This window comes from Lutra lutra, chromosome 3 (assembly GCF_902655055.1).
Source record: "Lutra lutra chromosome 3, mLutLut1.2, whole genome shotgun sequence".
NCBI lineage: Eukaryota > Metazoa > Chordata > Mammalia > Carnivora > Mustelidae > Lutra > Lutra lutra.
Window position 1 is genome coordinate 123,725,834 of NC_062280.1, and position 27,168 is coordinate 123,753,001.

At 36.2% G+C, this 27,168-nt stretch overlaps 1 protein-coding gene across 5 annotated transcripts in view; it reads left to right on the plus strand.

The window, feature by feature from the left end:
• The window catches only part of CDK8 (cyclin dependent kinase 8), a 126,814-nt gene that overhangs the window by 46,716 nt on the left and 52,930 nt on the right, over positions 1-27,168 (plus strand). For 2 of the 5 annotated variants that reach the window (XM_047722965.1, XM_047722966.1), the window contains exon 2: positions 18,938-19,013. In XM_047722965.1, the coding sequence (XP_047578921.1) occupies positions 18,938-19,013 (76 nt within the window). Of the gene's footprint in view, positions 1-4,391; positions 4,520-18,937; positions 19,014-27,168 lie in introns of those variants that run through there. The other 3 variants (XM_047722963.1, XM_047722964.1, XM_047722962.1) reach the window with 3 other exon arrangements.

A 27,168-nucleotide genomic window follows, 5' to 3' on the forward strand; every position in this document is an offset into this window, starting at 1 on the left:
GGGAGAGGGGGAGAGAGTCTCTTAAGTAGACTCCACGTCCAGCGCAGAGCCCAAAGTGGGGCTCAGTGTCACGACCCTGAGGTCATGACCTGAGCCAAAATCAGGAGTCAGACACCTAACTGACTGAGCTTATTATAGCCATACTTCTTAGGACCTATTTGTTCATATTACCTTAAGTTCCTCACTTTCCATTTACTCTTAAATGCACTCCAGTCTGGCTTCTGCCTCCACCATTCCATTTAACTCCCCTTGTTAACATCACCATTCTGTCTGTTGCTAAATCCAGTGGACACTTACAGAGCCAGTATCACATAATGGCTAAGAATTCAGGTGCTGGGTTCTGCATAGTTTGCTAGTTATGGCCCTGTACAAGCTACTTGCTTTCTCTAGGCCTTAATTAGTTCATCTGTAAACAGGTGTTAAAGAAGTTTTCTGATAGGGTGTTGTGAGAAATGAATGAATCAGTACCTTTATAGTGCTTACACTAGTCCTAGGAATGTTATAGTCATTTAATGAATGCCTCCTATTATTATCATCAGCATTCTATATTTTAACACATTTCCTTTCCTGAAATATTTTTTTCTGGAAATAAGAAGCTCTTGATTTATTATGTTTTACTTATATTTTGTACTTATGGCCTCTCTTTCTCATTCGGCTGTGGGAATTTCTTCTTGTCTTTTTTCCAATGTAAAAGTGAGAGTTCCTCATAAATAGATCCTTCAAAGCCTGGTTTTCAGGCCTTTTTTTCTTTTTCCCTTACACTCTCTTCCTAGGTAATATGATTAACTTGCAGGTGTCAGATACCTTTGAAATACTGAAGATTGTGTGATTTGCCTCTCTGGGCCAGACATATCTTTTGAGCTCAAGACCCATTTATACACTCGTCTACTCACTTCCATTTTGATGTATGACAAGTTTCTCAAACTGAACATGTTCAAATTTGAATTGTTTCTCTTTTTTCTCCTTTGCACTTGGCAGCATTATTAACTGAATTACTTATGTCAGTAATTTGGAAATTATCTTGGATATCTTTCTTTCAGTCAGTCACTAAGACCTGTTGATCCTTGCGAGTTCAAAATATAATTTCAGTCTGTCCACCTTTTACTATCCAATCAGTTGCAGCTTCTCTGCTATTAATCTAGACCAAGCCACTATCATCTCTTAGCTAGAAAATAGACATAGGAGTTTTTTTAAATTGTGGTAAAATATAGATAACATAAAATTTAATTACTCTACTGTATACCATTTTCAAGTGTACCATTCAGTAGTATTAAGTACATTCACATGTGCTGCCATCACCACCAAACTCTTTTCATCCTGCACAACTAAAACTCTGTACCTATTAAAGAGCAACTCCCCATCCCCTTCCACCAGCCTGTGGCAACCACCATTCTACTTTCTTTCTCTATGAATTGAACTGTTTCAGGTATCTAATAGAAGTGGAATAACAGTAGTTATGAACCATACATAGGTTTTCCTCTTAATTCTTGGTAGCCTACCCTGTTAAATATCCTCACTCTTTTTTTCTTTACCCTTTCTGTTCTCTTCTCTGCATTCTTTTCCTCTAACCCTTCTTACCTCTTTGCCCTTCCTTCTGTTCCACAAACGTATTTTTGAAAATAGGGGTTAAATTTGCCACTCAAAAAGCATTGAATGACTGATTGGCTAAGAAAACAAAACCCAAATGTATTTTGCCTACAAGTGACTCACTTTAGCTTCAAGGATATACATAGACTCCAAGCAAGTGGAGGGAAAAAGATATTCCATGCAAGTGGAAACCAAAGGAGAGCAGAAGTAGCTGTACTTAATGTCAGACAAAGTAGACTTTAACTCAAAAGTTGTAACATGAGATAAGGAATGTATACACTGTATAATGATAAAGGGATTATGTCTTTAAGGGGTTATAACAATTGTAAATATATATGATCCCAACATTGGAGCACCTAAATGTGTTAAGTATATGCTAACATATGATGGGAGAAATAGACAATAATAGAGTAGGGAACTTCAGTGTTCTACTTTCAACAGTGAATGTGATATCACCTAGGCAAAATCAATTAGGAAACATTGGATTTGAACCAAAGTTATATGTATATAATATATGTAACATACATATGTGTTATGCATGTATATATCTACATATAACAATGTTGTATATATAGCATTCCATCTAACAGCAGCTGAATATACATTCTTCTCAAGCCCATGTGGATCATTCTCCAGGATAGATCATATGTTAGGTCATAAAACAAGTCTTAGCAAATTTAAGAAGATTAAAATCACACCCAGTATCTTTCTAGACCACAGTGGTATGAAACTGGAAATCAGCAACAGGAAGAAATGTGGAAGACTCACAATTATGTGGAAATTAACACACTACTGAACAACCAGCAGATCAAAGGGAAATAAAGAAATAATCTTGAATTGAAAATGGAAACAGCATCTCAAAACTTTGTGATGCAGTTCTGTGAGGAAGTTTATAGTGATAAATGCCTACATTAAGAAACTGGAAAGATCTGCAATAACCTCACTTTATAACTCAAGGAACTAGAAAAAGAACAAACTAAACCCAAAGTTAACAGAAAGAAGAAAATATCAAAGTTTGGTATTTTCAGAAATTAATGAAAGGGAGACCAAAAAGAAAATAGAAAATATCAATGAGAGAAAGTGCTGTTTTTTTGAAAGCTAAACAAAAAATAGCTTTGAAACTTTTAGCTAGAGTAAAAAAAACAAAACAAAACAAAACAAAAAAAACGATTCGGATAAATAACATCAGAAATAAAGAGGAGACATTGCAATTGATGTCAAAGAAATACAAAAGATCATAAGAGATTACTATGAATGATTATATGCTAACAAATTAGGTAACCTATAAGAAATGCATAAATTCCTAGAAACATACAGCCTACCAAGAAACAGTAAGAAATGGAAAATCTGTATCAGTAATAAACAGAAAATCTGTTCACAGTAACAAAGTAAGGAGATTGAATCAATAACCAGAAACCTCCCAACAAGGAAAAGCCTAGAATCAGATAGTTTCCTGGCAAATTCTAAATATTTAAGAAAGGATTAATACCAGTCCTTCTCAAACTCTTCACAAAAATTGAGGAGGAGGTCAGCATTTTGCAAGGCCAGCATTACACTGATACCAAGCCAAATGAGGACATTACAAGAAAAGAAAACAGGCCAATATACTTACTGAATAGAGATGCAAAAATTCTGGACAAAATATTAGCCAACTGATTTCAGCACCACATTGAAAGGATCTTATGCTATAATCAAGTAAGACTTATCCCTAGGATGCAAGAATCTTTCAATGTACACAAATCAATAAATGTGATACATCATGTTAATGTGATGAAAGATAAAAATAGATAAAAAAATTAAAATTATACAATCATCTTAATAGATACAGAAAATGCATTCGCCAAATACAGCCTCCTTTCATGACTAAAAATTCTTGACAAAGTAGATATAGGGGGAATATGTCTCAAAATAATAAAGACCGTATAAAACAAGACCACAGGTAACATCAGACTCGGAGTAAAAAGCAAAATGGTTTTCCTCTAAGATCAGGGTGCTTACTCTTATCATTCCTATTCAACATACTACCAGAAGTCCTTGCCAGAGCAATTAGGCAAGGAAAATAAAAGACATCCAATTCAGGAAGAAGTAAAATTGTTTGTTTGTGGGTGATATGATCTTATACCTAGAATATTCTAAAGACTCCACCAAAAAAACTATTAAAAATATTTATTCATTTTAGACAGAGAGCACAAGCGGGAGGGGCAAAGGGAAAGAGGATCTCAAGTAGACTCCATGCTGAGTGGGGAGCCCCGTGTGGGGCTTGATCTCATGACCTGAGCTGAAACTGGGAGTCTGATGCTTAACCAGTTGCACCCCCTCATGCCCCAAGAAATAATTTGCATTTCTGTGCACTAACAACAAAGCATCTACAAATAAATGAAGAAAAGAATCTTATTTATTTATTTATTTTAAAGGTATTTATTTGAGACAGAACAACAGTCAGGGGCAGAGGCAGAGGGAGAAGCTGAGCAGGGAGCTTGATGTGGGACTCCATCCCAGGACCCAGGGATCATGACCTGAGACACTTCACCAGCTGAGCCACCCAGGCACCCCAAAACAATCTCATTTAAAATAGCATCAAAAACCATAAAATACTTAGGGGTAAATGTAATGAGAAGATTTGTACAATGAAAACTCGTAAGACTTCAATGAAAGAAATTAAAGAAGACACAAATAAATGGAAGGATATCCCATGTTGGTTAAATGGAAGAATAATATTGTTAAAATGTCCATACTGCCCAGGCAATCTACAGATTCAGTGTAATCTCTATCAAAATTCCAGTGACATTTTTCACAGAAATAGAGAAGACAATCCTGAAATGTGTATGGAACCACAAAAGACCCCAAATAGCAATGCAGCCTTGAGAAAAAATGACAAAAATTGCATCATCCTTTCTGATTTGAGTCCACAGTACAAGCTCACAGTGAAAAGGTATGGTACATAGACCAATGGAACACAATTGAGAGTCCAGAAATAAACTCTTGCATATCCTAATATGTGACTAGTATTTGCCTAATAATACAAATATGTCACTTAATATTTGAGTAGGGAGCCAAGAATGCTCTTTAGAGTAACTAAGGGGTAAAGAGCCAGTTAGATATCTGCTCCTGTAATTCAGAAGGGGAATGATATGGACAAAGAGTGGCAGTAAGGCTGAGGAGCAGGGATTTGGTAACTGACTAGGTAGGTGAAAGGAAGAGGAAAATAAAATAATTTCCTGGTTGGGTAATGGCGAACCACAAAATTGGGCAAGTTGTGAAGGTCTGAGGACCAGGGCTGAGGTGAAAGTGGGGATAGGACAGTGGTTTGGAATCTCCAGGTACAGAAGCAGATCCCTCTGATTCTTGAATCCTTTCACTTCCCCTGCTTTCTTTGGTAGTCCAGTGTTTGCAGGAGAAGGGAAAGATCTCTGACAGCTTTCACAGGTCTAAATTTTCGAATTGGCCTTAGGTGTCCATCACTTTAACCTCTTATTCACCAGATATTTTTAAATTTGTTTTTCCTTATCTCACATTTTATTTTGGAGATAAATCTTCTGAAGTAATTTTACCTTAGACTTTCTATATATAACTGTCAGAATAGATCTGTTCTGAGAAATATAATGTGGAAATGCAGGCCAAAGAACATTTCCAAGTTTCTGTAAACATCACTTTAAATACTTCCGCTTTTAATTGATCTTAAAGAAATCAAACATTAGAATCCAAGTTAACTCTGAAGCTATGGCTAATATGTTTTGTAAAACTGGGTTACTAGGATGAAATAGCTTATGTATTTGTAGCTCTTTCTAGGTCTATTTCATATCTAGATCACTGCTTCAGACTCAGAATAGATTTATAATTATAGAGTTGGCCTTCATGCAGGTATTCTCATTCTTTGATATCAAATTTATGAAGTTTATGTATATACTTTCATCCTAGGATTTTATAATAGTAGGAATGAAGACAGAAATTATCCATAGAGTCACCAAGCTAGTCTCGCAGCAGTGTGTAGTATGGGAAAATTAGTCATTTCAGTGGTCTGTGATATACCTGCTCTGCAGTCGTAAAAATACATTCACTTTTTATTATGAGCAGATAACCGTATTCTCACAATCGATCTTTTCTCCAGATGTCTATTCAAGAACAATTTTATAGGTGTTTAATTACAAAAATTGTATCAGCTGACATGTTACATAATACAGATTAGTTCACAAAATGATATGAACTATTGTTTTGTCTGATGTGTCATTTAAAAGTATTTAGCTCTTTAAAGGTGTAAAAGATCGATTTATTAGGAGTAGCAAAGCTTATCTAACCTGTAAGAGATGTTAAGAGTTTATTAGAATCAAAATTTGTTTGTACATATCCTTTTGAGAACTGGTTGGAAATTGGTTTTCCCCACTAACTTTACATTTTATGATGAATCTAGTTCTGATAATCATAAGATATTTTCCCCCTTTTGTATAGTCTTTTGTGCCTTGTCCCTTGGTTTCAAATCATTCCAGGTGTATAATTTGTTAAATCATAGCTTTTATACACAATTTAAATATGTTTACTTCTTTGCTATTTTTTGGTTTTATGTAATTAAAAGATCATAGATCTGTGAATGCCTCAAGGAAAACTTGAAACCTCCAGTAGTCTTTTGTTTAAGGTCTTTTGGTCCTCTTTTTGTTGTTTATATGATAATAGCAGCTTTAAATGAAAAGTTTCTGATAGCTTGTTATCCATGCATTGCCAGGTAAGTTGTTAGGAAGGAGTTTGAATCTGTGTGTTAATGATAAGCCAAAATAATGTGCATATTAACTTATGTAGGTAGAGGAGATGTGTTCATTTACATATGACCCCTTTATTGCTATGGTGAAAATGCCTAAGAGTATTTTACCTAGAAGCAATTTGTAAAAGAGTTGGTAGTCCTTCTTCCTGAACTGAGCAAGTGTAGCATATGGTGGAAAATGCTTTCTGGAGTCAAACTGCCTGGTTTTGAGGTCCTGGTTTGCTACTCTCTAGCCTTGTGACTACAGATTCTCTCTTTCCTTTTATGTAAAATAGGATAGCAATAATATGTTGTGATGTCATTATTAAAGAACACTTGCACAAAAAGGACAATCTCTATCATAAGCTATATAAACTACGTAACTGATAGTTGTTTTTTTTTTCGTGAACCACCTATAAAATTCTTCTCATGACTACCTGAGTTAAAACAGTACTGTGGGTAGTAAGTAAATTAATTGCCCTAAAAGTGGTTTTCTTCTTCCTCTGTGTATATATTTATACACACATATATTTAGATGTATATCTTTATGTATATATGTGGGTATATAAGTGCATATGTATGTATATGTATTTATGTACACATATTTACATACATATTTTGAAATGTGCTTATGTATATGCACATAAATATTTCTGCAGAAAAAGCATGTGGCCAATGCTGTCTATACATAACTACATCTGTGTAAAATACACATTTCGTATAAATAATTCCAGTGTATGTATGGCATGGACTTTTACATTGTAATTTATCTTAAATGCTTAATGTGTAGTACTTGGCTATGGAAAATGCTTGGTTCATACTATATTCTTCTAGGAATCTGATTCATTCTCTGCCTGCTAGGAAGTTGCATTTATTGAATATTCACTTTTGGAGAAATGGACTTTCTGGTATTTTGGAAAGTTGGAGGCAAAGTATATAGTTCCCGCTCCTGGGACATGACTCGGCTTCCTCCCCTCAGAAAACATTGAACTTGCTTCAGGAACTAGGAAAACACAGGACTTATATAAGTCTACTAATAGAGTAATTTTCTACAGAACAGTGTGAAAGTGTCAGATGTAACAGGTTAGTGTTAATATTGCTGTAGGACTTAAGCTTCTCTAATTTGGCATGACCCTGCCTTGTGAGGAGAGATTTGCCGGCAGCTCATGCCATCCCCTTCGTCCTTCATCCATTCTGAAATAGACTGCATATTTCATTCCTCTGTGTGGCCCTCTGTTTCTGGTCAGATGTTACATATTCACCTAATTACAATGAGACTCTGTCCAAGTCTACCTTATGTGTAATCGGTGTTGGAGCAGTGGGTGGAAGGAAATGGAAGAAGAGGCAGGTTTCTTCTTGCCAGTTTTTAACTCCTGTGAAGCTCTGAGCCTGTACTTGGAAGGACTGTGCTTAGGCGAGGTGAGTTTATCACTCCCTAATTCCACTCCTGTTTATTATATGTTGAAAATAGCAAAATCTTAGTTTGGGCACTTATTACTTGACTTTTAGATTTTTGACAATAGCTTCCTAATTACCCTTTTGGCCTCCAGTCTTGATCCTTCCAGTGTGTGCTAATGTGTGATTTTTCTGTCAGTTTAGTCTAGTCAGATCTTAAATTTTCTTGCTTAACACTGTCAAATATCTATGTAATTCTGTTGAAACTTTCATAAATTTTATATATCTTTGACATAGACCAAATTTAACTCTTCTCCCGCTGTAATTTTTTCCCTAGACTTCTAGGAAATCCTGTTTTTGTACCTGAGTAGGGGTGTTCCATTTAACTGGTTGTTTCTTGGATTTTGTACATAGAATTGAATTGAAAATACTGCTTAGTATTTTAGTACATGGCATACTATCATTGTCAAACGTGTAAGGCCCTCTGTTTTTCTTTATTTTTCATTCTCTCATCTTTGCCCAATTCTCTTATCCCATTATAACCAGCTTCCAGTCTTCTTTTTTCAGTATATATCCTTTCAGCCCCTATTCCAATCTAAATATCTTTAGAACATACTTGTATTCCTGAAAATTTTGTTTGTGTAGGGTTGTAAGTATTCTCAGTATATGCATATACCATGTGTCACTTATCTATTCCCAGTGATGCACACACAGTATACCTCTGTTTGCATCTACAACTGTCACTTTTTGCAGCTATATGAAACCTTTCCTGTGGTATGTAAAATCAGAAGAGAAATTGTTGGTATAGGAAATATACATACTTAATATCACTATTCTAGATTGCTTTCTAAAATGTTTGTGCTAGTTTATACTCTTAGTAATAATAGGAAATGAGGGATACCCTTCCTTTATATTTTCACCAGTTTAAATGAGAACCATTAAATAATGTTAAATATTAGTCTTTAAAGATACTAGAAACAAAAATAGAATGCAAGAGTGAGAGGAAAGGTGTATATTCATTTAAGTAGAAAAACTTTTGTGGCCTGATTTTTCTTTTTAAATTCAGGTTTAACACTTTGTTGTTAATGATGGAATAAAGATTGCATGTAAGAAGCTGTAATATAAAGACTTCAGATCCTATCCAGTTTATTTGTTCAACAAAGAGCATTCATAACATTCTTTTCAATTATAGAGTATTGGTGACAGGGTAGAATGTAGGTTAAGGGAGATGAAAACATTTTTAGGGTGTTTTAATAACCTCAATCTTGAATACTTAATGATAGTAATACTTGGAATATAATATATGAGCATTTAAGAAATGTTTGGGTATATTCACATGGCTGATGTAATACTACTTTTAAGAAAAAAAATATTTGGGGTCAAATAGAAATAAGTGTATATGTGAAATAGGAGGAAAGACCAACCATTTGGGAGAAAAATACTATGCATTAATTTATGGTTTTAGCGTTGCTTATTTCTTTGACCATGAATATTAAGGAGAAGAAAAATGACCAAAGGTGACTAATGTCAAGATAATAGTTCTTGAAGTCAAGATGCAATGACTATAATAACTTTACTTTTTGTAAGAGTTGTGTTCAGAAAAATGACACTGTGGGCAGATGACTTAAGAGAGATTGATAAGTAGTAATCTGTTTCTAAGCAAAAAGCCAAGTTCAAGTGTGGTTTTGGTGTAGACAGAAACTTTCCTAGGTTTGACATCACAGGGGCTGCCTGTCCTGTTTACTGTTTTGAGTTTACTATTTCAGAAGTTGCTTCGTATTTGAGTATGATTGCCCAGGAGTTAGAGTAAGCTGAGTTGGACCCAAAAGAAGGCTACAATCTCAGTAATTAGTTTGTTTTCATATTTTAGTGAAATCATGAGCAAATTGTAGCCAGGAATTGGACTCATACAAGGAATGACTAGGGATACAAAGAGCAATATTATGAGTATTTTTTTTTTTAAGATTTTATTTATTTATTTGACACATAGAGATCACAAGTAGGCAGAGAGGCAGGCAGAGAGAGGAGGAAGCAGGCTTCCCGCCGAGCAGACAGCCCGATGCGGGGCTCGATCCCAGGACCCCGGGATCACGACCTGAGCTGAAGGCAGCGGCTTAACCCACTGAGCCACCCAGGCGCCCCTATTATGAGTATTTTTATTAGATGTAATAGGTGTCTATTAACAATTCAGAAATTTAAACCAGCATAGAAGATAGAAAAGAGGTTGGGGGTTGGTGAGAGCATGCAGATTTAGCCCAACAGTCTTTGGTTCAGGCCATTTAGATCTTGTTCTGTGGATCCTGGGTGGAAGCTGTCTCATTCTCCAGGATCATCTTCTGGAAGATTCTTAGGAATCCTCAATTTGAGGTCTCTGGCTGGGATAGTCTTCCAGTAATTTGAGGATGTGTTATGTCACTGTAATTGAGAGCTGTGCATCCAAGGAGTTTTACTGCTGTTTCAGTTGTCAACAAAATATGCCAAGGTCATTTCCATGGGGGTTTAAGTGCAGTCTTTCCCTAACAATGCTGCAAAAATAGCCGGTCACCTAATCTGAGAGCATGTTGAGCTGATTAAATATCTAGCAAGGGAAGATAAGATTGAACAGCTCTGGAAAATTATTATGTTAACTAGAATTTTTTATGGGAGAGAAAGGCTCCTGTATCAACCATATATTGCACAATTTCTAAAGATTCAGTCAGTGATTACCCATAGAATTAGAAGGTATTGTGAACAGTGAGGACTCCTTGATTTCTACCATCAAGTGTGCTATGCTTGTTTCTGATTGACAGGGATATTAAAACCTAGGAACAAAAATCAAATTGAAACAGTTATTGTACCAGTTTTTCTATAAGAACATGAGTCTGCCTCTTCTCGACTTGAAATATATAAAACGTTAAGCATATATATCTACTTGAATACATTTTATTTGCATTTAATCTATAAAGACTGAACTTCTCTTTTGATTGGTCAAATAAATCAATTTGGAGAGAACAGAGTTTTCAAAATAGGAAATCCAAAGATACTTTAAGTCTAAAAGTTTATTATTTTGATTTGGGGACCTAAGTCACAAAAGACAAAATCAAAAAGAATTTTAAATTATAATAATACATGAGCCTTAGTCGTGGTATCCAAAGGTAAAAAGTAGTTCCATGCAATATTTGAAAATACTATAGCAATAGGAATAATAATTATTAGGACCTTTAATCTTTTTAAATAAGGAGATTTTATTAAAAATGATTTTAAAAATGGCTTAGGCCCAGTGATATATATTAAGAGCATTCTTTCCCAAAATGGAAATGTTAAGATCATTAGAAATACCTAAGGTATATCACACTACAGCAAGTTAGGTGGTTGAGTTCACATCTTTGTAGCATTCGGTCAGCCCAGCTTGTCTTGTACCATCACTAAGATTCCATACTGTAGTCTAGCACCCTCCCAGGCCTTGTCGCTGCAGTAAGCATCAAACTGCAGCACACAATGGCAGTTGCTTATGATGTGCTTCCAAATTACTGCATAAGAAAGATAATTACATCTTCAGTTTAACACATTAGACTTTGTGTAATTCACAATTTTTACTACATAACTAAACACAGTGATTAGTTCCAGCTGTTTATTTCCTTCTCCCCCCCCCCCCCCCCCCCAAAGCATGACTTTTTTCCCCCTAAAGCATGAAGGAAGCAGTGCCCTGATTTCACATTCTGGCTCAAGTTCCTTGATCTGGCCAACTCCTCCATAATGTTTTCCTGTCATTGCTACTGACAGTGTAATTCTCCAGAACAGAGTCTTAAACTCCAAACCACATCTACTGACACTGTAATCAGTACTTCACGATTTTACGGCATGCAGTTGCTCTAGAACTTCTAGCTTCTAAAACTGCTATTGAGAAGTCCACAGGTATCCCGATTCATAATCATTTTTAAAATTTAATTGTATTGAGTTATAATTCACATATAGGATTGTGTAAATTTAAGGTATACGACTTGTTGACTGATAAATTTATATATTGCAATATGATTACCACTGTAGTTAACGAACACTTATATCATGTCACATAATTATCATTTCCTTTTTTGGTGGGAAAATTTAAGATCTAGTCTCTTAGTAACTAACTTTGAAGTTTATAATACGGTGTTGTCTATAATTACTATGTTGTTCGTTGAGTCTCTGGGACGTTTTTATCTTCTGGTTGCAAGTTTGTACCCTTACAGAGTCTCCCCAGTATGCCCAGCCCCTGGTAACCACCATTGTACTTTCTGTTTTTATGAGTTCCCCGATTCCACATGTAAGTGATATTGTACAGTGTTTGTCTTTCTCTGATTTATCTCACTTAGCTTAATGTCCTCAGGTTCATCCATGTTGTCACAGATGGCAGGATTTCATTCTTTCTCATGGCTGAGTAATATTGATCCTTTCTGAGTGATCCATTACCTATCTCCCCTGCAAGCATGTTAAATCTGCTCGTCTCCATTTTTCTGAAATGTCTAAATATTGTGTCTTGATGTGGATCTATTTTCAACTATTTGTGATGGGAACTCATTGGACCCTTTGAGTTTTATAAACCTTGTCATTCAGTTTAGGAAGTTTCCTTGAATCACTTCATTAATTTTCTTTCTTTCTGTTCTCTGTTATTTCTTTCTAGAACTCTTAATTATTTGTATACTGGATTCCATGGGCTGGTTGTCTGATTTTTCTGTTCTTCTTTATTTTAGTGTTCAATTTTCTAGAATATCTCTTCAACTTTATTTTCCATCCAACCAGTTCTACCTCCAGAGATATCCCATACTCTCTGTTCTCTGCTTTTGGAGGAATTTGCTATGTACATCTAATTGGTTCTCAGCTTTCTTCACTGTCAGCTTCTGAGTTAGTTTTCCTGGATCCTCTCAGTCAGTATTTGTCCACTTACTTTTTAGTTTCCAAAGTTTTTTGCTGCCTTCTCTCCATTTTTCATCTATATGAGTTTATATCTTTTAAACATTTCTTTACCATAGGTTTAGTAGGGTTGTAGGAGGGAAGTGAAATTTCATGTGTATTCACTACGCTATTTTTTTTTTTTAAGATTTTATTTATTTATTTGAGAGATCACAAGTAGACAGAGAGGCAGGCAGAGAGAGGAGGAAGCAGGCTCCCTGCCGAGCAGAGAGCCCTACACGGGCCTCGATCCCAGGACCCTGGGATCATGACCTGAGCCGAAGGCAGAGGCTTTAACCCACTGAGCCACCCAGGCACCCCTTCACTACGCTATTTTACCAAAACACTGCTCATTTTTTTTAAACTACTCTTTTACAACCGTTTTATATTATTGACTTAATTCTCCTGTCTATTAAAGGCAAGTGTTCATTATGGTTTCATCCTCCTCTTTTTGGTCTTCTCACATAACATACTTTTCCTCAGCTTTATTTATTATTTTTTAATGTAATATTTTCTTCACATACTTACATGTTTTTTCTCTCCCTGAAGTAAAGCACATCACATAAACTCTATACCCCTCTTAGGAGACAGCTGACATAGAAGACCCTCTCCCATCTTACCTCTGCCTATTCCTGAAATCATCCATTCTCAGCTCATCCATGTTTGATGCTATTAAACTGCTGCTGCTTCTCTCTGTGTTCTCTGAGCATGTCACACCTCCCCTGTGCTTCTGTATTTTTGTACATGGCTATTCCTACTTTTGGGGATGTTGGCTCCAGCTACTGATTTCTCTCCCCAGCCCCTCCCTCCTTTCCTGATAGACTTCTGAAGTCTTAAGAATCTCTGCCTAAGTAGTCTCTTTCTGAAGCTTTCTTTCATCTTGCTTCAATCCTTCAAGCTATAGTCTTATCCCCTCTATTTATAGCATGTAGGACACCTTAGTACCATTATTTATTTATATAGTCTGACTACTTCAACTGGATCATGACTGAAACTAGGGAACAGATCCTTTCCCTCTCCATTGTGCCATTTTACTATGACTGTGTAGATGGATATATAAATAAATGTGCTCTGTAAACCACAAAGCACTATTACATTATGATGTTAATTGTGTTCAGTGATTTTCAAGAGGAAGTTGCCTTTTTGATAATTAAACATCTTCAGTTTTTTTATTATACAATTTCACCTTTCTCATTTACTTTTTTTTTAAAATTAATTAATTAATTTATTTATTTATTTGACAGAGAGAGAGAGCACAAGTAGGTAGACAGGCAGGCAGAGAGAGAGAGAGGAGAAAGCAGGCTCCCTGCCAAGCAGAGAGGCTGATGCGGGACTCGATCACAGGACCCTGAGATCATGACCTGAGCCGAAGGCAGAGGCTTAACCCACTTAGCCACCCAGGCGCCCCTCATTTACTTTTATAAAATACAAGACATATGATTACTTGGGATGGGGGTGAGGACTGTACAGATGAGAATTTTTCAGTTCATTGAGAAGACATTTACATCTAGCAACTTGGCTATTTATAAATAAGAGAAATTTGGGGTCATTGTTAAGGAGGTGAAGGGATAAGCCTTTGATTTAATTTATTTTCTTTCTCATCACTTTCTCCTTACAGTGCTCAGATCTAAGATGCTATCCTCAAATAGGACATAGAGCAATTTCTTACACTCCTGGGTTAATCTTCTGGTTAAATTAGTACCATATATGTGAAAGTGTGTAATAGACTTATTCTGACCCTGACTTCATTCTTTCTTTCTTCCTATCTATCTATTTATTTATTTTAAAGATTTATTTATTTATTTTGGGAGAGAGAGCAGAGGGAGAAGGAAAGAGAGAGAATCTCAATCGGACTACCTGCTAAGTATTTACTCCCCCAGAGTGTGGAGCCCTGTGCGGGGCTATTTTTCATGACCCTGAAATCAGGACTGGAGCCAAAACCAAGAGTCAGTTGCTCAACTGACTGAGCCATCCAGGCGTCCCTCGACTTCATTTTTTTGTGTGTGTCACTCTCCTTAACTTCTTTTTTTTAAGTCTTTCAGAAATCATTCAGACTTCGTGAACATTAAGTATAGATACACTTAATGTATTTTTAAAATAATGAGTACCTGTGGTGCTTTACTAGAAAATACATTATAAAGCTGAATGTTGTAAAACAAATCTTTTTTCTGAAAAATAATGTTGGAATTGGGATTTTTTCCCCACAACTAAGGATTTGGTGTAAGTGTGTTGTAAAAACAAAGATAAAGCTATGTAAGTTTTAATAATAATTTAAGATAATAAAGTATTAAATGAGCTTAAAGGAATTTATTTTATAAGGAGTTACTCATTTATTCAACCAAAACTTCTTTCATTGTATCTTGAACTCTACCACCTTTGCCCTTACTTTTAGTTTATGACCTAATTCCCAACATCAGGAAAATATGAAAGCCATCAAGATGAGAACTCTCCCTTAAAGTATTCCTCCTTCTAGCCCTCTCTAATCCCCCCCCCACCCCACCCCAGCATTTCAGTCTTTGCTCTCTAAATTTTTACCTCTCTCTCTGATATCAGCAACTCCTTTTCTCTGGGTTTTTCCTGTTCGTACTTACTCTATTTAGGTCTTTTCCGTCTTGAAAAAAATAATAATTCTTTAACCTGTGTATTACTCCAGCTACTGACATCTTTTTCCCCTTCAGATACCTATACTTACTGTCTTAGTTTGCTTATGCCCCATTCATTCCTCAGCCTTCCACAGTACACACCCTGCCGCTACATCACTCCAGCTATTTTTGCCTAATCTACTGTCTGGTGACTTCATCATTGCTAAATTCAGGGGACACTTCCCCATCCTTACCTTATTAGCCTTCTTTGCAGCTTCTGATACTATTTACTATTCTGCCCTTTTTCAAAATCTTCTTCTTTTTTTTTTTTTTTAAAGATTTTTATTTATTTATTTATTTGACAGAGAGATCACAAGTACGCAGAGAGGCAGGCAGAGAGAGAGAGGAGAAAGCAGGCTCCCTGCTGAGCAGAGAGCCCAACGTGGGGCTCGATCCCAGGACGCCGAGATCATGACCTGAGCCAAAGGCAGAGGCTCAACCCACTGAGCCACCCAGGCACCCCACTTCTTTTTTTTTTTTTGACAGTGCTTCTCTTTGGTGTCACTTTACTCTCATAGCTTTAATTACTGTGGATATGCTGATTATAGTAAATTGGTGTCTTCAGCTTTCTCTAGAGCTTTAGACGTGTTTATTCAGCTTGGCATTTTCACTTAGGTGTCTCAATGTACTGTAGACTCAACCTGCACAAGACAGAACTGCCATCTTCTTGTTCACTCAGATCTTTTCCTCCTGCCGTTTTTTTATTTCAGTCAGTAATATGCCATTAACCTATTGCCAGAGCAGAAATCGTTTTCTTTGACCTCTCTTCCTTCTGCCCAGAGTTCAGTCACCAGGTGCTATTGGTTCTGCCTTACATCGCTCCAGTCTACCCTGTATGGCAGCCACCATTCTGTGGCCACCACCATCATCTTTCACCTGAGTAATTTTAACACTGTTTACTTTTTTTTTTTTAAAGATTTTATTTATTTATTTGTCAGAGAGAGAGAGGGAGAGAGAGCAAGCACAGGCAGACAGAATGGCAGGCAGAGGCAGAGGGAGAAGCAGGCTCCCTGATGAGCAAGGAGCCCGATGCGGGACTCGATCCCAGGACGCTGGGATCATGACCTGAGCCGAAGGCAGCGGCTTAACCCACTGAGCCACCCAGGCGCCCCTCAACACTGTTTACTTTTAACTGGCTTCTCTGCCTCCTGTTCTTATTTACTCCCCCTAAGCATTCAAATGGCAGCCAGAGGTATTTTTTTCAAATAAAATATAATTGATATTTTCTTTTTTTTTTTTAAAGGTTTTATTTATTTATTTGAGAGAGAGAGAGAGTGCGCACAAGCAGGGAGGGGGGGAAAGGGAAAAGCAAACTCCCACCACTGAGCAGGGAGCCTGACGTGCATCACACGACCCTGAGCTGAAGGAGGACGCTTAACTGATTGAGCCACCCAGGCATCCCTTTTCTTTACTTTTTTTTTTTTTTAAGATTTTATTTATTTATTTGACAGACAGAGATCACAACTACTTGTGCAGAGAGGCAGGCAAAGAGAGAAGAAGGGAAGCAGGCTCCCCACTGTGCAGAGAGCCCGACGCAGGGCTCGATCCCAGCCAGGACCCTGGGATCATGACCTGAGCTGAAGGCAGAGGCTTTAACCCACTGAGCCACTCAGGCACCCCCACCCAGGCATCCCTAATTGGTATTTTCTTATTAAAGAAATCTTTTTTTTTTTAACTTTTTTTTTCTTACAATTTTATTTATTAGTTTGACAGAGAGAGAGCACAAGCAGAGGGAGTGGGAGAGGGAGAAGCAGGCTTCCCGTAGAGCAGGGAGCCCGATGTGGGGCTCGATCTCAGGACCCTAGGATCATGACCTGAGCCAAAGGCAGATGCTTAACAACTGAGCCACCCAGGTGCCCCTCTTATTAAAGAAATCTTAAATGGAGTGCTTCCTGTTATTCTTGGAGTAAAAAGACTTATGTTGTGGTTCTTGATTAATGCCATCAGCCTTATCCCCTGTTGTTTATGGTGTCTGTTCTCCCTCAGATGGTTTTCTTTCATTTCATTTGTCTTCACATTGTGTTTTCCCCTTAACTCATAACACACACCCACCCACCCACCCACACACACACACCCCAGCAGTTTCTGAAGTCTGATCTGGGAACTGCTAGTTACCCCTCACACACAGTCCTTACAGAGGGTCCATGTGGTTGGCACTGTTTTCATTGTAGTGATTGTATGATTGTATGATTGTATGATACTGCAGTTGACCCTTGAATAACATGGGGGTTGGGGTTGGGCTCCGATAGCCCACCACTATGTAAAATTCATATATAAGGATGCCTGGGTTGCTCAGTGGGTTAAAGCCTCTGCCTTCAGCTCAGGTCATGAGGGTCTTAGGATCGAGCCCCGCATCGGGCTCTCTGCTCAGCGGGGAGCCTGCTACCTCCTCTCTCTCTCTCTGCCTGTGCTCTCTGCCTACTTGTGATCTTTGTCTGTCTTTAAAAATAAATAAATAAATAAAATTCATATATAACTTTTACTTCCCCAAGAACTTCACTACTAATAACCTTACAGATAAACAGTAGATTAATACATATTTTGTATATTACATGTGATACATAGTGTATTCTTATAATAAAGTAAACTTGGAAAAAGAATGTTAAGAAAATCATAAAATATACTTATAGTACTGTATTATATTTATCAAAAAAAAATCTGCATATAAGTGGACCACGCAGCTCAAACCCATGTTGTTCAAGGGTCATTGGTATTTCCTTTTCTTACTGTCTCCTGAATGTACAGTGAGTTTTTTCCAAAGGTGTCATAACATGATGATGTCATTGCTCTGGTGGCTAATAGGTATATGCTTTTGCATTCCCTGTTTTTAAAAGTTCCCATTTAAAAAAATCTAATAGGGTAAATAATGATATAACAAAATCTCTTGAGAGTCTTCAGTAATATCCAAGAGAGTAAAGGGGTCCTGGGTCAAAAGAGTTCAAGAATTGCTGTTTAGGCTTCATTTCAGTGGTGTTTCTTTTGAGAAGTTTTTGCTTAGGTCCTCTACCAGAGTAACCATTGAGTAACCTCTGTGGTTTGCACTTGCCCTATCATAGCACTTATCATACTGTACTGTGGTGTGTTGTTCATCTGTCTAGACCAGTAGACGCAGAAAGCTCTATAGAACAAGGAACTCTGCTGTATCCCCAGTACTGAGCACAGTTCTGAATACGTAGTAAGTGCTCAGTAAACCATGTTGAGTGACTCTCTTCGAAGGTATTGGGGGATATGAGGACTATAACTTGTTTGAAATTATCACCATTTTGTACTTTAGTGATACATTCATTTCTTAATTTTTTGACCCACCAATATCTGAAGGGTTTTAGAAAGCAAGTTGTGTATGTGTGTTTGTCAAGTGTTACAGTACACACACTTACACATACATATATAGAAAGGAAATGTATATATATTAGAGCAGGAAGAACCTATTTCTAAGTCTTTGCCTTCCCAAACCATGGAGCCTTGGACAAATCTTTTTATTACTTTGAATCTGACTTTCCTCATCAAATAGTGGGATTGAACTAGATTATCCAAAACCTTTTTCCTATATGATATTCTGTGATTACATGTGAAAGGTGTCAAAAAATGTATTATGTGATTTATATTTATATTTTATTAAAAATGCACATACATTTAGTTTTATCCAAATATTAAAATAACTTTGTCTTTACAGGAAAGATGATAAAGACTATGCTTTAAAACAAATAGAAGGAACTGGGATCTCTATGTCGGCATGTAGAGAAATAGCAGTAAGTGAAGTTCTTTTTATAATCATTATTATCAATTGACTGATGAGTGTCAACTATGTAGGTCTCTGAATTGTGTTTGTCACATATACACATTAATTGAAAGTTGGTAAATATTTTTCTTACTGACAATCTATAGAAAAATACGTTTGTTTCCTAAGAGAAGTAAAGGTGGCATGTAGTTCTAGCAGGAATAACTATGTAAATTCATTTGTTTGGGAGTAAGTCAGTATTAGTTGTTTATATAAATGTGTATTTTTCCAATAAATGTCACTAAATATTAAGGGTCCAGTTATTCATATTATTTCATTGGGTGCAATAAAAATAAATGCGTATGAATCTATATGTTAGTTCATTAAAATTAATATTTCTATTTTAATAAAATGAGATTGATGTCATTACTTACATGAACTTAAAATGAGATTGTATTATTTGATTTTCATTTTGTCTGTTCATTTGAATATGTAAAAATATGTGCTGTTTTCTTTTGGATGCATAGCTTTCCATATGGTGTTAGAATCTCATTTTGATTCCAAAGGAAAACATTCATGTTAATGCATTACTAAACAATTATTCACATATTTAAACTGAGAATTACTTCCATGAGATTTTACTTCAGTTGTTACTATTGTAACACTGTGGATCCAAATTTGTCTTTTCTGACTATAATCAAAATATTCTAGAATATGTATTAAAATCTTTGTTTTTGTCACTTTTAGACCTTGTATCTGTCTACAGATAATAGGCTGTTGTAACCTGGATATATTAATTTAAATACTTCTACCCATTTAACAGATTCTGTACCACTGGGGTTTCTGTTAACAGCCATTTGTTGTGTATTATGTTGATGAGAACTAGAGTAGGTAAAAGTAAAGAAACAGAGCAAGTGAGAATCCCTGGCCTTAAATATTTACACACCGATGAGGTAAGGCACTCATAAATCTTATAATAATAGTGTACGGGAGGAAAAAAAAGGGCACCTGTATGGCTCAGTTGGTTAAGCAACTGCCTTCGGCTCAGGTCATGATCCTGGAGTCTGGGGATCGAGTCCCGCATTGGGCTCCCAGCTCCATGGGGAGTCTGCATCTCTCTCTGACCTTCTCCCCTCTCGCGTTTTCTCTCACTCTCTCTCTCAAATAAGTAAATAAAATCTTAAAAAAAAAAAAGTGTATGAAGAGTAATGATAGAAGTATTTGGAGAGTGAGAAAATTACCCACATCTCTAACCAAGAGAATCAAGGAAGGTTGCAGGTTTTGGAAGACATGTAAGAATTACCTCCATGAGGGGTACCTGGGTGGCTCAGTGGGTTAAGCCTCTGCCTTTGGCTCAGGTCATGGTTTCAGGGTCCTGGGATCGAGCCCCTCATCGAGCTCTCTGCTCAGCAGGGAGCCTGCTTTCCTTTCTCTCTGCCTACCACTCTGCCTACTTGTGATCTCTCTCTGTCAAATAAATAAATAAAATCTTAACAACAACAACAAAAAAGAATTACCTCCATGAGGGAAGAGTAGAGGTGAGGTGGAGGGCATTCTTTCATAACCAAAGGTATGCCATATTGGAAGTTATATTTCAAGTAATTGGTAGATTTTTAATGTTCTTGAATCTAAAGGAAGGATATCTGTACCTTAACTATCAGTTCTTCAATATCTACACTTCTACATATTCTAGTTAGCTTTGAAGAATTAAAATCCATTAAACTGTGGTTAGTGATGTTAGATGTCATGATGGAGATTACCTTTGGGGAGGGCCAGGGAGTGACAGAAGGGGGAGACAAGGGACCTTCAGGATTCTGTTTCTTGATCTTGATCTGTGTCTGGTTATGTGGGTTTACTGTGTGAGAACTCACTGCACTGTGCATTTATGGTTTTTGTGCTTCTCTATTAAACTTGAGCAAAATGTTTTAAAAACAACTCATTCATTTTAGGAACAGGCATTCTTCATGTATATGTTAACTGTAAATTCAGTTTGGCATAGAAAGAAATACAAAAACTTACTTTTAATGTGTCTGATTGTGGTTCTTCAATCTAAAGTGAGCAGAAATTTTTATTTTTGATGAAATTTACTAATTTTTCCTTTTTATGACTATTGATTTATGTATCTGGCTGGATAAATCTTTACTTATGGTTGTGAAGAAATTTTCTTTTGTTTTCTTCTAAAAGCTTTTGTTTTTTTGTTTATGTATACTTAAGTCATTTTTCTTTGTATAGGTGTGATGTAAGGTTTGAGCTTCTTTCCCACCTTACCCCCTATGAATGTACAGTTGTTGTAACATCACTTTTTAAAAAAGATTCTTCCCGGGGCGCCTGGGTGGCTCAGTGGGTTAAAGCCTCTGCTTTCGGCTCAGGTCATGATCCCAGGGTCCTGGGATCGAGCCCCGCATCGGGCTCTCTGCTCGGCAGGGAGCCTGCTTCCTCCTCTCTCTCTCTGCCTGCTTCTCTGCCTACTTGTGATCTCTGTAATAAATATATATATATATATATATATATATATATATATATATATATATATATTCTTCCCGCATTGACTTTGTTTGGCACTTTTGTAAAAACTTAAGTGACTATGTAAGTATGGACTATTTCTGGGCTCTATTTTGTTCCATCTTTGTCTATACTTACGCCATTATCAGGTCACTCTAGCTTTACAGCAAGATTTAAAGTAAGATTGTATATGGCCACCAGCCTTATTTTTCTGTTTCAGGATTGGACTATTTTAGGTCCTTTGCATTATCATATAAACTTTTGAATCAGCTTGTCAGTTTTTATTTCAGTAATATGCCTGCTGGGATTATGGTTTGGATCAATTCAGGGAATATTGACACATCCAAACCATGAATCTAAAAAGATATAGTTTCAGTTTTTAAGGTTTTCTTTAATTTTCTCTACAGCATTTTATAGTTTTTTAGTTGTAGAGGTTTTGTACACCTTCTGTTAAATTCATTTCTAAAGAGCTTCATGTTTTCTGGCACTATTGTATATGGGATTATTTTTAAAATTTTAACTTAAAATTTTATTTCCCATATGTTTGTTTCTATACTTAGAACTTTAAAAAGAAAAAAAAGAACTTTTAAAATATTGTACATTTTAGATACATATGTAAATTCACTGGCAGGTTTTGATGATACATGCAGATTTTCTGCATAAATAATTATGTATGCAATTTAGGATAGTTTTCCTTCTTTCCATCTTTTTATTTTTATTTCTTTTCTTTTTGCACTGGCTCAGGACTTTCATATAATGTTGAAGAGTAATCAGGATGGATGTCTTTGACTTGTTCCCAATCTTGGTGAAAGTGTTTTCAGTGTTTCACCATTAGGTAAAATGCTAACCATAGGGTTTTTTTTAATAAATGCTATCAGTTAGACTAAGGAAGTTCCTTCTATTTTTTTTATAAGTGGTATCAAATTTTTCTACATGTACCAAAATGACCCTGTAGTTCTCTTTTATTCTGATACATTGGTAGACTGCATTGATTTGTAATGTTTATCTAAGTTTTGCATTCTTGAAATAATTCTTGCTTGGTTATATATTGCTAGGTTTGATTTAGTAATATGTTGTTAAAAAGCTTTAAGTGTATGAATTTGAAGGATGTTGGTCTATAATTATGTTTCCTGTAATGTCTTTGTCTTTGGTATCAAGATTGTGCTGCCCTCATGAAACACATTAGGCAGCCTTTTTTCATCTCCCATATTCTGACAGTTTCCATAAGATTGATAGTTTTTCTTCCTTAAATGTTTGATAGAATTCACCAACCAATATTATTTACTTAGTAGATAAAGAGCTCTGCAGATTTTATTTTTCATCTTGTGTTTGATATATTGTATTTTTTCTATAATTTGTCTATTGCCTTTTTTTTTTTTAGATTTTATTTATTTATTTATTTATTTGACAGACAGAGATCACAAGTAGGCAGAGAGGCAGGCAGAGAGAGAGAGGAGGAGGCAGGCTCCCTGAGGAACAGAGAGCCCAATGTGGGGCTCAATCCCAGGACCCTGAGATCATGACCTGAGCCGAAGGCAGAGGCTTTAACTTACTGAGCCACCCAGGCGCCCCAATTTCTTTCTTTTTTTTTTTTTAAGATTTTATTTAATTGACAGAGAGAGGTAGGGAGAGGGCACGTGAGCACAAGCAGGGGGAGTGGCAGGGAGAGGGAGAGGGAGAAGCCAACTCCCCACTGAGAAGAGAGCCCAATACGGGGCTCAGTTCCAGGTCCTTCGGATTATGACCTGAGCTGAAGGCAGACGCTTAACTGACTGAGCCACCCAGGCACCTCTGTAATTTGTCTATCTCTAATTTGTCTATTTTGTTGTTGAATTTATTAGCACAAAGTTGTTCATAATATTCTGTAGATTTCACATCTATAGTTTCTGTGGTGATCTATTTCATTGCAGGTTGTAATTTGTGTTTTCTGTTTATATCATTGATCTCTGTTCTTATCTTTATTCTCTTTTTCCTTCTACTTTGGGCTTACACATCTCTTTTATCTTCTTAAGATGGAACCTTAGATAAGTGATTTTAAATTATTCTTTTCAATAAGCAATTAAAACTATAAATCTTCCACTAAGCTGTGTTCTACTTGTATTCCATAAGTTTTGTTATGTTGTATTTTCATTGTCATTTAGTACAGAATATTTTTAGTTTTCTTTGTGATTTTTGTCTTTTATTTGTGGATTATTTAGAAATACATTGTTTAGGGGCACCTGGGTGTCTCAGTGGGGTAAGCCTCTGCCTTCTGCTCAGGTCATGATCTTAGGGTCGTGGGATTGAGCCCCGCATCAGGCTCTCTGCTCAGTGGGCCCCCTCTCTCTCTGCCTACTTGTCATCTCTCTCTCTCTGTCAAATAAATAAAATCTTTAAAACAGTATATATATTGTCTAATTTTAGGGGTGCCTGGGTGGCTCAGTTGGCTAAGTGTCTGACTCTTGATTTGGCCTAAGGTCATGATCTCAGGGTTGTGAGATTGAGCCCTGCATTGGGCTCCATGCTCACCCTGGATTCTGCTTGTCCCTCTTCCTCTGCTCCTCTTATCACAATGCACTCTTTGTTTCTCACAGTCTCTCAAATAAATTAATTAAATTTTAAAACATATATATAGTTAATTTTTAAACATGTATGGAATGGAATGGAAAATCCAGAAATGAATCCATAATTATATGGTCAGTTAATTTTTGACAAAAGAGGAATGAATATACAATTGAAAAAAGTCTCTTCAGCAAATGGTGTTGGGGAAACTGGACAGCTAAACTGGACTTGCAAAAGAATGAAACTGGACCACTTTCTTTCACTATAAACAAAAATAAACTCAAAATGAATTAAAGATCTAAATGTGAGATCTGAAACCATAAAAATCCTTGAAGAGAGTACAGCAGTGATTTCTCTGTCATCGGCTATAGAATCATTTTTCCAGATCTGTCTCTGGAAGCAAGAAATATGAAATCCAAAGTAATCTATTGGGATGACATCAAAATAAAAAGTTTTTGCACAGCAAAAGAAAAGTTAACAAAATTAAAAAGGCAATCAACTTAACAGAAAAAGGTATTTGCAAATCACATATCTGATAAAGGGCTAGTATCCAAAATATATTAAGAACTGATACAGCTCAACACCCAAAAAACAACCCAATTAAAAAATGCACAGAAAATATGAACATTTTTCCAAAGAAGACATCCAGATAGCCAACAGACACAAAAAAGATGCCCAACATCACTCATCATCAGAAAATGCAAATCAAAACTACAATGAGATATTACCTTATACCTGTCAGAATGGCTAAAATAAAAAATACAAGAAATAACAACTGTTGGTGAGGTTGTGGAGAAGAAGGAACCCTGGAGCACTGTTGGTGAGAATACAAACTGGTGCAGCTACTCTGGAAAACAGAATGGATTTTCCTCAAAAAGTCCGAAACAGAACTACTCTACAGTTCAGTAATCACACTACTGGATATTTACCACGGAAATTCACAGGGATACATGCACCCCTCTGTTTATTGCAATATCACTTTTGATATCCAAATTATGGAAGCAGCCCAAGTGTCCACTGCTAGATGAGTGAATAGAGAGAAGTGTGTGTGTGTGTGTGTGTGTGTGTGTGTGTGTGCGCGCGCACGCATGTGCACACATAACGCACACAAAAATATTCAGCCATAAAAAAAGAATGGAATCTTGCCATTTGCAACAATATGGATGGAGCTAGAGAATATAATACTAAGTGAAGTAAGTCAGTTAGAGAAAGACAAATACCATATTATATTACTATGTAGAATTAAACAAAACAAGCAAAAGGGGAAAGAGTCAAACCAAGAAATAGACTCTAACTATAGAGAACAAACTATTACTAGAGGGGAGTGGGTGGGAGATGGATGAAATAGGGGGTGGGGATTAAAGAGTACACTTACTACCATGATGAGCACTGAGTAACATATAGAATTGTTGAATCACTGTATTGTACACCTGAAACAAATATAACACTGTATGTTAACTATGCTGGAATTATAATTAGAAAACTTAATAAAATTTTTTTTAAACATGTGAGTCTTTTGGGATAATTTATTGCTGATTGCCAATTTATTTCCATGTGGTCAGAGCAAAGAGATCCTATATTTTAGAGACACATACTGAAATATTTACAGGTGAAATCATGTCAGATCTAGGATTTATTTCAAAATAATTCAGGCTAAGTTGGGAGGATGGGGTATGAATGTTGATAAAATGAGATAGGCTGTATCAACACAGGAGTCTGTCTTACTATATATTTTTTTAAAGATTTTATTTATTTAGCTGACAGAGATCACAAGTAGAGAGACAGGCAGAGAGAGAGAAAGGAGGAAGCAGGCTCCCCTCTGAGCAGAGAGCCTGATGCGGGGCGGGGCTCGATCCCAGGATCCTGGGATCATGACCTGAGCCTAAGGCAGAGGCTTTAACCCACCAAGCCACCCAGGCGCCCCTTACTATTCTATTTTATTTACATTTAAAAAATTCTATAATAAAAAATCCAAAAGAAAAAAATATCCCGTCTCTTGGTGCATCTTATCAGTCCTCTTCCCTTCGTTAAGTCTTCCTCTGAGAAGTCCTTTTTACCCACCAGGCATCTCCTCTATTCTCTTACAGTCTGCCCCCAGTTTGTTTTCTTTCATAGCACTTATAATAAATTACAAGACACTGCTTTTTGTTGGTTTCTATTTTCACTACACTGTAATATATTTCTTTATCAGCGTGTGCTAGGTGTGACACAGCCTTTGTTCAATAAGTACTTGTAAAGGGGAGTGGGGAGAACTCCAAGCACTTCTAAAGTTAAGAGCATTGCATGTCTTCATCCTCATTGTATATTTTGTGGTTTGTTTTGTATTTCCAGAATTTCTTGCTAGGTAGAATCCCTTAAGCTTATAGGTTTTCAAACTGTGCTTCAGTGGATGATCAGTAGTATTCCAAGAGGCAGCCTTGTAGCTGGAATAAGGTAGCGAGGGGAGCAGAAGTAAAATTGCAGACTCTACTTTTAAAGTTCACATCTGTTTTAATCTAGGCATCTCAGGGTTTGCTTTTGGTTTTATTCTTAACAACTCGCAAGAATTTGATTGAATAAACTTTCCACAGCTTTAACAAAATAATTGAAATAATTTTGAAATATTATTCTGTATACTGTTGTAGTAATTTCAACTTACCTATCATCATACCCATGGCATAAATGTAGAATTTATTATTTTTGCCATGTTGTAACATTTTAATATTAGAAACCAGTGTTATTTTGAGAATATCAGAAGTTTTATATCCTATTTTCTCCTGGTCTAGGTGCTATTTATTGACAAGATACAGTTTTAAATGTTATTAATTTATTTTTTATTTATTTGTACTTTAAGGGTTGAAATTAAGTATGATATTGTATGGTACAACTGGAATGAATTAAGTTGATAAAGAATGATGTATTAAGACATTTGTATTTTTAGTAGTACTCTTAGTACAGGAAATTTTAAGATTTTATTCCCAGTAGAATTAAAAGAATTTAGGTGATTTCTGTGATAGAAACCGTTGCTTAAATTTATTCAAATCTTTTCTTTAAATTTTTTTTTAACATAAAATCCTCAGAAAGACCCCAAAAAAAATAAAAGGTATCTACATGCTATGGGCTGGCTCTATGTGGTGATGAAATGCTGAAGTGCTTTTCATCAG